This window comes from Octopus bimaculoides, chromosome 16 (genome assembly GCF_046866305.1).
Source record: "Octopus bimaculoides isolate indiv1 chromosome 16, ASM4686630v1, whole genome shotgun sequence".
NCBI lineage: Eukaryota > Metazoa > Mollusca > Cephalopoda > Octopoda > Octopodidae > Octopus > Octopus bimaculoides.
Window position 1 is genome coordinate 8,170,472 of NC_142943.1, and position 10,264 is coordinate 8,180,735.

General features: G+C 33.6%; 1 protein-coding gene across 1 annotated transcript; it reads right to left on the minus strand.

Moving 5' to 3' along the window:
* Window positions 1-1,903: 1,903 nt before the first annotated feature.
* LOC106881692 (uncharacterized) lies at window positions 1,904-7,272 on the minus strand. Its single transcript, XM_014932194.3, has 2 exons — window positions 7,061-7,272; window positions 1,904-5,227 (listed from the first exon to the last, which is right to left on the minus strand). The coding sequence occupies exon 2, from the start codon at window positions 4,914-4,916 to the stop codon at window positions 2,259-2,261; it is 2,658 nt and encodes an 885-aa protein (XP_014787680.2). The 5' UTR covers window positions 4,917-5,227; window positions 7,061-7,272; the 3' UTR covers window positions 1,904-2,258.
* Window positions 7,273-10,264: the final 2,992 nt, after the last annotated feature.

Consider the following 10,264-nt stretch of genomic DNA (forward strand, 5'->3'; position numbering starts at 1 on the left):
ATATATCATAACAAATGTAAAACAAAAATTAATATTCACTTGAAATATTAGAAATATGCTTTTCTTGCGAACATACCGAACATCTAAGAACAAGTGGCACTTGTTTTTGTATGCACACATGCATATATATATATATATATATATATATATATATATACATGCGTGTATATGTATGTGTATACACAGACACGCATATATATATATATATATATATATATATATATATATATATATATATATATATATATATATATATATATATATATATATATATATATATATATATGTAATATATATATATATGTATATGTATATCTATATCTGCATATGTATACGTACGTACATACATATATAATATACGTAAGTGTGAGTGAGCGTATGCCAAAAGCAGTATGAGGATGCGTGTGTTTGTATTACATATGCAAGTACGGTAACTAAGAATTTGTACCATGGTCGAACAATTTATATATTAGAACAAATAAATATTCTGTCATTATAAATGATGTTTGTAGATGTTATTTAGTTTTCATTTAATCTCTAAATGCCACTTCTAAACTAACTGGATGTCACATTATGCATATCGATCGGTTTATATATATATATATATATATATATATATATATATATATATATATATATATATATATATATATATATGTATGTATGTATGTATGTATGTATGTATGTATGTATGTATGTATGTATATGTATGTTTGCATGTATACACACGCATTTTGACTACCACTGCTTGTGCTTTTCTAAATATTCAGAAAGCGAACATAAAAATAATTTAAAATATGATCCTTTTCAACGCATATTCTCATAATTCTTTCACTGACGATATATAAATCCTCAGTAGTGTGTATATATTATCAGAGTGAAAGTGTCGTTGAAACGCAACTCCGAGTTCCACTTTTCAATTATTGAAAACTAAAAAAAAAATTTTGGAAACATTGTCACATATTTGTGGAAAATCGCAAGATGTTGCGACAATAGTACATCAAGATATCATTGGTTGAGAAAAATTTTTTAAAGGACCTCATGTATGTGTCCAGTCATTACCATGTACAGAACATGTATTGTTCTAACTTTTTTGCATGTAACAACAAGGGATGTATCATATCAAGAGTAAGATACCAAAAAAATGAAATGCAAAAATTCATGTGTATTAGTGAATCAGCATTTGTCGATTGAGTTTCAATATTCATGAATAAAATATTTTAAACATATGATTATTTTTGAGAGTACGGAAATCGATTATACGGAATGAAAAGTTCTTTAGCCAGCAGGTTGTCAGAAAATACGTAATACATAGCAATTTCAATATTTTGATGAAAATTACAAATGACTCCAACAGACTGTATTTTCTGACATCATTAACATAGGAAGAGGTAATTCCTATAATGGAACAGTCAGTCTTATAATTCGTAATATTATCGTCCGGGAAATTCCAGTGTTTTGGATATTGAAGTATTAAAGTGCTTTTTCTGAGTGACTGAATCTATACGTGCTTCAAGGATTTTCTGTTAGTCCGAAAAAACTGTTTGCTTCACCGGCAACGGAAAGATGTACTCGCTCTTGAGAAACAGGTGCTTTAGAAAGACAATAAATATAGTGTGTATTGCCATATGTCTACGTATATGCATACAATATTGCATAAATAGTAAATAGCAATTCATAATAATCTTGTATGTAATAGCGAAATATATTACTTAGGTCAATGTTAAAGACCATTCGTGAAGCCACATTAATCCGGTATATGGTAGAGTGACTGTTGGAGAATAGACCAGTGCAAGCTAAGAGAATTCTTTTACTGCGCTACAGAAAAATAAGCATACACTCTTATATATAGTATACAGGTGGTGTGATGTATTCGTTTTAGCATAGATATTGGGAGATGGAGTTACGTAGTTTGAGATTTAATAAAATGATTTAGACGTGTCATGGCGCAAGGTATAGTTTAGAGTTAACGAGAAAGAGGAACGTTACAATTATAGTTACTATTAAAGTGTATAGAAAAACAGTAGCTGTATATGTAATGGGATAGACTGGTGAAGGTTGCGATTTCTGTTATAGCAAATAATAGAAAATACTTTCTGTTAGTCTATAGAATTTAACGTAGAATTACTATAGGCTGTAGTGGGGTGTAGTGTTTGTTGTACAATACAGCGAGTGTGTAATTTTCATGTGGCAGAAAGTTTTCTAAATGTCACTGTAATACTACATGTTTATTGTACTTAATATTAGAATCTGTTTTATTATTTATCGTTCTGGATTATAGTAAAAATACTATTTTCTCGCTGTTTAATGGTTTTCATTAATTTAGCCCAGAGTGATTGGTAGAGGCCAAAAACCCGTTTGTTTAGAACAAATACAGAACAAATAAAAATTCCCTGGGAACAGTTGAAGATCACAAATAAAATTCCAATGATGTTGAGCAGTAGACATATACTTTCGGTGGGTTGAGCACCGCTGCTGATCCCTGACGAAGCGAATCCAAGGACCCAAGTGAATCCCATAACCACGGACATTTTCACATATAAAATGACGTCATGCCGACCAGACACTGGGTGATTCAGGCGTAAATTGATGGTTTTGAGGTTGCGCCGGATGCAGTATATGGTTCTAATGAACATCACAACGTTAGTCAGTATGATACATATCAAAGGAATTCCGAAAGCGATCAGAGATGCCAGTGGGTCTTGGATCCAGCATCCAAGGTGATGAGATGTATGTGCAGTATCCATTGATCTGTAGCTGTTGTTCAGCGATCGATTGGATGGTTCCCGCATCATTTTGTTTCTGACAATCGCCGCAGGATTCGCCTTTCCGTAACCAATAGTAACCGAAGGAGATATGTGACTAAATTCAATGGCTAGGCAAGCAGCCACAATGAGGAGCGGTGCTCCCCAAGCATAAAGGATATAACGCGGTATGACTTTAGATTTTTGCCTCGGTGTCGGAAGTATATTGACATGGCCGAATGTACGAAACAGATCGTACGACATAACGTTCATCCAGAAGAAAGAAGCAAGGAATAGGTAATGTAATGAGACTGCAACTGTAATACAGGCAGCATCAGACTCTACAGAAGCAGATACCAAAAATATGAAATCGGCCAAAAATAATGCCAATGTTAGGTTCATCATATTTATTCCTGGGATATTTCGAAGTTTAGAAAAGAGACTGTATGTGATTAAAACAGCGAGAAGAGCAACCAGAGACAAAAGTCCAAACACAATTGTTAATATAATCTGTGAGAAAATTAATTCTTCATTGCCTATATCGCAGCCTTTTACAATTGATCTGCGAACTTTCATGGTTGATGGAATACAGATAACTATGGAACTGCCTTCATCAAATTGGTAATCATCAATACCAAGGATATGTTGCCGAAAACTGACAGATTTATTCTCGAATATAGTGTACTCCTTCTTACTCAGAGATATTCGGCCGCATTTTTTATTTCTTATACGAGGTTTGTCACAGACGAATACGAAACCAGAAACGTTAGCTTTGTTAAACCCAATTGTACTTTGGATAAATATTGTCAAATCGAACTCACCCTTCTGGTAAAAACGATCGGTTTTGTTTATGTAAATCAACTCCGATTTCTTCCCTCGACTTTCTAGAGTTACCATAGTGAACTGAGTATCTGTGTAATAACTCTTAATTCCATTCATACACCACATATTCGGCATTATGGTATCCGAGTCATTTTTCAAACCGACAACTGTTACGCGTGTTTCCTTAACATTTATCATGAAACTTTTACTTTGAACAAGAGAGTCCATTTCTTCTATTATTGATGATACACTCTTACCCCTCTCTTTGGTTGTATTCAGTGGCATAAGAATAAATGATATCTCCATGGTAAATTTCTCCTCTTTGTCCGTATCCCTTGTGCTGGTTGATGAATATTCCTCGGAGAAAATGTCGCGATCGATGTACATACTGTAGCGCTTAGTAGGCAATCTTTGAATTATCAAATTGGCTGGGTTGGTTGGTGTTTCGGATTTGTGAACGGTAAAGTTCTGGATCCTATTTGTAGACGTGTTGAGTAATTTACTCAACGACTCAATCATCATCTCTTTAAAGTCAGCTGTCAAGGCGATTAAATAGTCAGAAAATGTGACATTAGCCTTTAAAACAACCATGTTCATGATGTCTTCCTGAAAAAGATTTTCGGGTGATTCCTTTTCCACTTTCGATGGTGCGTTTCCTACGATTTCTTCACAAGAATCATGCACAAACTGGTGACCTGGTTCACAGATAACAGGACGACACACGTTATTCGTTGGGTCATAAATTTCTGTCGATTTACACTCCGGGTAATACTCAAAATAGTCATTGTCACCCCAGTGTGTATCACTAAACAGTATGTGAGATTTGCCGTCAAAACCAAAATTTAATAGTATACTATAAGATAAAGGAAAGCGTATTTGGTAGGAGTTGTCATGGAACTGCGGAGAAGCAAGTAAAACATCGACATTGCTGTTATAAAGATCAGGTTTTCGAGTTATTCCCTCCTCAGCATACTCCTCCTGTATAACACGTCTGATTTTTTTACTTATATAAGCTGATAAAGTCCTAAAGGCCAGTTTCCGTGTCATTTCATAACTTTTAGCTTGATCACTTTTTGCATGGAGAATCTTCGCGAAATCCGTGATTCCGATAGGTTTTCTTTTCTCAGACGATTCTGCCATAGTAAGTAACGCCAGCTTAAGAAAGTCATCTAACTTATCTGAAGGCTTGTATTGCTTATGAACGTATTGTTTCGATCGTGGTTGAGGCCGAAAGCATATGTGAATGGTTGCCAACCAAATACAGGACAAAAGTGTTGCATTTGTAGAGGCTGCATTCACAGACTCTGGGGTAACAGAAGAAATTCTGGGCGAAACTGTATTGAAAATCATTTTTAATAGAATTACTAAGGCAACAAAATGGCGCAAATACTAGAAGTGGACGAGAAATTCGATCAAGTGCGATTGCAAACGACTCATTTAATGTTTCTGCCGGATATAGTTTTTTTTTCCTTATTCTCACTTTCAGTAGTAATGAGGAATTACTTTTGTTGTTAGTGTTGTTATTATGGTTTTATTATCATATATTTACTGCTGTTGTTGCTGCTGCTGTTGTTGTGTTGTTGTTGTGGTGGTGGTAGTGGTGGTGGTTTCGTCGCTGATGAGACAGTAGGGCTGGTTGTGAACTTCAATATCTTTAAAGTCTGTAAGAAGATAAAAGATTACACAATAAACAACCTTGAAATATTGTACGACTAACTTAGCAAAAATAGAAAGAAAATATGTTACGAAATGTATTTCAAACGCTGTTTAGTCAATCTTATCATACTTCAATCACAGAGATCAGTTATTTCAATCATAAAATATATTTCTTGTATATTTGACTATATTTGACATTAACTATATATGACATTATTTGACATTAAAATAATATTTTAGACAAATCTGCAAACTTGTGGTCCTGTTACACAAATGTAAATGAAAGTCGAAATTTTTAGAGGAACGTATTGCAGAGTAGACTATTGTGGTAAAGCAATTAGCATTCAGGATTATATGTGGGACTGTGACTTAATAACTAAAGCATGAGGTCGTGAGTTCGATTACTGGACCAGGTAATACGTGAGCCATAGAGCGAGGTTCTTTCGATTCACGTTACTACAATCTCCTTTTTAATGAAATGGAGTATCAGCGGGACACTGATCACACACACACACAAACGCTTTCACTCTCTCTCTCTCTCTCTCTCTCTCTCTCTCTCACACACACACACACAGATACACACACGCACACATACACATCGAAACACACACACGTATACAATATATTGATACAAAACACATGAATTATACACGCACGCATACATATGTGAATATGTTGATTGATAGACAGAAACTAAAAGAAGCTCGTCGTATATATATATATATATATATATATATATATATATATATATATATATATATGTGTGTGTGTGTGTGTGTGTGTGTGTGTGTGTGTGTGTGTGTGTGTATGTGTGTGTGTATGTATACCTGAGTGCGTGTATCTTTGTGTCTCTGCTTGTCCCCCACCCCCCTTTGGGCCAAATACCCCGAAACTAGTCTGTAGATGCCAGACCAGCAAGGGGAAGCGGCTGACCTCTCCTGTTCGAACACAGGTTCGTGTGTCACATAGCTAGCCAGAGGCGATGGCCTCTTGGATCTAATCAACGGCAGTATTCGTCCTATTTTTCTGGACTGCCATGTTAGCTTGGCGATATACATATGCTTCAGGACTAAGCGTCTATCGAGTACACAGTAGTGATAAAAAAAATTATATATATATATATATACCTGTGTGTGTGTGTGTTTGTGTGTGTGTGTGTGTGTGTGTGTGTGTGTGCGCGTATGCACGTGTATGTAGATGATCTAATGAGATCAGAAATAATTAAATTTGCTATGTTTGTATCTCTACTACTTAGGTTTACCAGTTTACACACGCATAGAGACTTACATACATACACACATACATACATATGTGTGTGCGCAATATTCACCACTCATAATACGTCAATCAACTCAGTACATTGGTAGGACACACTTGGCCAATTTGTTATGCCGTGAGACCAAAGCCACAACTCCGAGTCCGCGAAAGAAACACCCCAACCAAACAGCCAATACCGTGGCCATGTTCTGAGTTAAAATCTCACCGAGGTCAATCTTTTGCCTTTCAACCTTCCGGAATCGACACTTACAGTACCACTCAAATATTGTTGGTGATATAAGCAACTGTACTCCTCTAACACAAATTTCTTTATATTGTTCATATAATAGAAACAAAAATATTTTATTTAAGCATGAAGTCCGGGAAATGTTTGGAGCGAAAATATGTAAGGCAAGGATACCATGTATTTTCCCAAATTAAAATAATGTCTTTGTGTAGACATACAGTAACATTGTGAACATGGAAAAAAGGTTTATTGTAAATAAAAACAGAGATATGTGTTGAAATATGACTCGTAAAACAGTAATTATCATTTGAAATAATATAAAGAAAAAACTCACCTTTTGAAAAATATAAACTTTTATATTCCTTTCAGTTTTGTCTCAATGGTATTTCTAAAAATATGTATCATATTTGCATTGCTTCAAAGATATATATATGTCTAGACAAAGTCCGTGGAGTGCAACTGCTTAGAACGTTAAACGAGACAAGTAAAGCTTCAGTTGACGAAAAAATATTCTTTTTTTAATGTTTAACTAAGTGCAATAAATACGGCAACTTTTTCCATTATTCCAAAACATTATATATATATATATATATATATATATATATATATATATATATATATATATATATATATATATATATATATATATATATATATATATATATATATATATATATATATATATATATATATATGTATGTATATATATATATATATATATGTTGTATGAATGTATTAATGTCTATGTATGTATGAATGTATTAATGTCTATGTATGTATGTATGAGTTACCTCTCGATGACAGAAAGTGGTTATTCAGTTGTTGAAGGATTAATACCTCTACTGTTAAGGTGCCGTCAAAGCCAATACTTCAGAGGCCATACTGGTCGTAGTCATTTAGATTTATAAAGTGTGAAGATTCTGTATTAATTCCATTTAATAATTACAAAAACTGTTGAATATTAACGAAGTATCTTGGGAGATTTGATGTTATATTTACTTACTCCACATCAACAAGGAATATAATATTGAATTATATCAAATAGTTAGATACTTAAAGAAACTAAAACTCCCCTCAAAATCATATAAATAAATAATTAAAAATACTTTCTACGCATGCGTTCTTCTCCTACTGATAAAACTTAGCGCTGATAAAACACAATTGAGTGAAAGCTATTGTGTTATTTAAATAAATTAAGTAAATAAAATATATGTAAAAACAGAACAAAAAATAATATCGAAACCAACACCAACAATAACAACAATATGAATCAAACAGTAAAACAAAAGTAAAACACCTGTAAATCAACGTAACCTTGTAGGTATATCCTTCACCGATTACATAGTCCGCAACAGTGTATTCACCGCATGTGATTTTTCTCACCTGTCATAATCACAAGTGGAAAGCTTTTAACCAAAAGAGAAATAACATAACAGTTTGGCAGTAATGATGTGTGTTTGTTCCGATAGGACTTGATTATTTCGTTAGCAATTGGGAAAAAGGAAAGTGGGGCTTGCTCTGTCAATTAGTGATGTAGGTATTTCGAAGTATAATTTCAGCACCCAGTCCCTAAATATAATAGATGCATCCATAAATATATATATGTATATACACGTATATATAAGCATATATTTTTTGTTACTTATTTCAGTCATTAGACTGCGGCAACGCTGGGGCACCACCTTGGAGAATTTTAATAGAATGTATCGACACCAAGGCTTAATTTCTTATAAGCCTGGTGCTTATTCTATCAGAGGCTTTTACCGAATCGCTAAGTTACGGGGACGTGAACACACCAGCACCAGCTGTCAAACAGTGGTGGTAGTGGGCGGGACGAATACAGACACAAAGGCACACACACACACATATATATACATATATATACAAAGGCTTCTTTCAGTTTCCATCTACCAAATCCACTCACAAGGCTTTGATCGGCCCGAGGCTATAGTAGAAGACACTTGCTCAAGGTTTTCCCCCATTGGGACTGAACCGGAAACCATATGGTTGGGAAGCAAGCTTCTTTCCGCACAGCCACACATATACATACGTAGGCATAAAAATATAAAACGTGCCCATGTAATTGTTTATCAAATTATATGTATATATATATATATATATATATATATATATATATATATATATATATATATATGTATGTATATAAAAATTTAACAGAATGAGATAAAAATCCATGGTTGTGAAAGATTTCAGAGCATATATAAATAGAAGGTCTTACAGCTGTTTCCGGGATATTTTATATATTCCTTCATAGGAAACGGTGTGAGATGTGAAGATACAATATCCCTACATATCTCACGTCTATTTTCATTCCGTCACTTCACTCTCTATTTCATATCTTATCAAGAATAACTATTGCTTAACCATCTTCGCACACCGTCTCACACCGTCACCGATATAAAATATCCCGGAAACAGCTGTAAGACCAATTTATAAATGTGCCTAAGTCTTTCACAGCCTTGGATTTTTATCTCATTCTGTTAAATTTTTTTTATATATACACACGCTGATATATGACCTACGTTGAACTCCTCGTTCTCATAATCACCAAACCTGGAGCTTAACTTACTCAGCATTACCTAACACCTTTGGGTCTTCTTGACACCATTACCTCTCATAACCTATATATATATATATATATATATATATATATATATATATGTGTGTGTGTGTGTGTGTGTGTGTGTATGTGTGTGTGTATGTATGTATGTATATACAAGGTGAACAAAATGTCACGCACCAATATATTTGCCGTTATTTTTCTTACATTTTCATCATTATTATTCATTTTGGTCATCATGTAAAATGTACGAGAATAATCATCACTATTTTATTTCTTGTTTTCAATTTTTGAAAAATTGAAACATGTCTTTGACAATTTCGGAGCGTATTGAACATATTTTGTGCGTGATTTTGGCCCACCTGTACATATACATAGATAGATGATAGATATAGACACATACATACATACATACATACATACATACATGCATACACACATACATACATACATACATACATACATACATACATACATACATATATATACAATATATATATATATATATATACATATATATATATATAATTTAAGAAATTGGAGTTAACTAGAAGGAGCACGGTTGGATAGTTATCTTTTTAATCACTACAATTGTTTCCATAAAACCTGGTTCTCCAAAAATACAAGGTATTTGATTATGCAATTGTTTGTTCGCATAGTGAGACCCAGTTGTGTTTCCTCAGGTGATATTCAAGCTTTGCCGCCGTTAGTTTAAAATCTTGGGTAATTTTGAGCGTCGACAAGCTTTATACTACACGCTGCCAAGTTCCTAACGGAATGTACCATAACTATATATATATATATATATATATATATATACTTGTGGCGAAATTGGATTGCATTCAGGAATACAAATTATATACATAGACCTGAAGAGTGAATAATAGTAAAGCTGGAATAATGCTGCTTTGATGAATTCATACATATATATTTCAGCAATAAACTTCTGGTAGGTCG

Bases quoted from the DNA above. Each gene is read 5' to 3' on its own strand.
- LOC106881692 (XM_014932194.3), bottom strand. From the start codon at position 4,916: ATGATTTTCAATACAGTTTCGCCCAGAATTTCTTCTGTTACCCCAGAG.